At 63.7% G+C, this 542-nt stretch overlaps 1 protein-coding gene across 1 annotated transcript in view; it reads left to right on the top strand.

The window, feature by feature from the left end:
- Window positions 1-68: 68 nt before the first annotated feature.
- CERCAM (cerebral endothelial cell adhesion molecule) overlaps window positions 69-542 on the top strand; it is a gene marked incomplete at its 3' end in the record, with an annotated part of 1,949 nt that continues 1,475 nt past the window's right edge. The window contains exons 1-3 of the mRNA XM_009582909.1: window positions 69-176; window positions 256-390; window positions 481-538. Coding sequence (XP_009581204.1) covers window positions 117-176; window positions 256-390; window positions 481-538 — 253 coding nt within the window. The remainder of the gene's footprint in view (window positions 177-255; window positions 391-480; window positions 539-542) is intronic.

The following is a 542-nucleotide window of genomic DNA, read 5'->3' as shown; positions in this document are numbered from 1 at the left end:
GCACCGAGTTTGTGCGTTCCCAGCAAGCGGGGTTAACCCCTGCCTCCCCCTGGCCCAGCTCCTACCCCGACGAGCTTGGGCCCAAGCACTGGAGCGACAAACGCTACGAAAACCTGATGAGGCTGAAGCAGGAGGCTCTCACCTACGCCCGGGAGCAGCGGGCGGACTACATCCTGGTAAGGGACCCGGGGTGTCGGCGGGATGGGGGCCAAGGCGGGTGTCCCCGCACCTCCAGGACCTGTGCCGTTCCCCCAGTATGTGGACACCGACAGCGTCCTGACCAACAACCAGACCCTGAAGTTTCTCATGGCACAGAACAAGTCGGTGGTGGCCCCCATGCTGGACTCGCAGACCTTCTACTCCAACTTCTGGTGCGGCATCACGCCCCAGGTACATCCCCGGAAAGCCCCAGGGAAGAGGACCCCCCCACCATGGTGGAAGAGCACCCCAACACGGAGGTATCATGCTGGTATGCCACAGGGGTACTACCGCCGGACAGCCGACTACTTCCCCACCAAGAACCGGCAGCGGGTGGGCTGCTT

The sequence above is a fragment of the Fulmarus glacialis genome, unplaced genomic scaffold, assembly GCF_000690835.1.
Source record: "Fulmarus glacialis isolate BGI_N327 unplaced genomic scaffold, ASM69083v1 scaffold25648, whole genome shotgun sequence".
Lineage (NCBI taxonomy): Eukaryota > Metazoa > Chordata > Aves > Procellariiformes > Procellariidae > Fulmarus > Fulmarus glacialis.
Note: the sequence above shows the minus strand (reverse complement) of the source record. Positions and strands in the feature narration are given on the sequence as shown.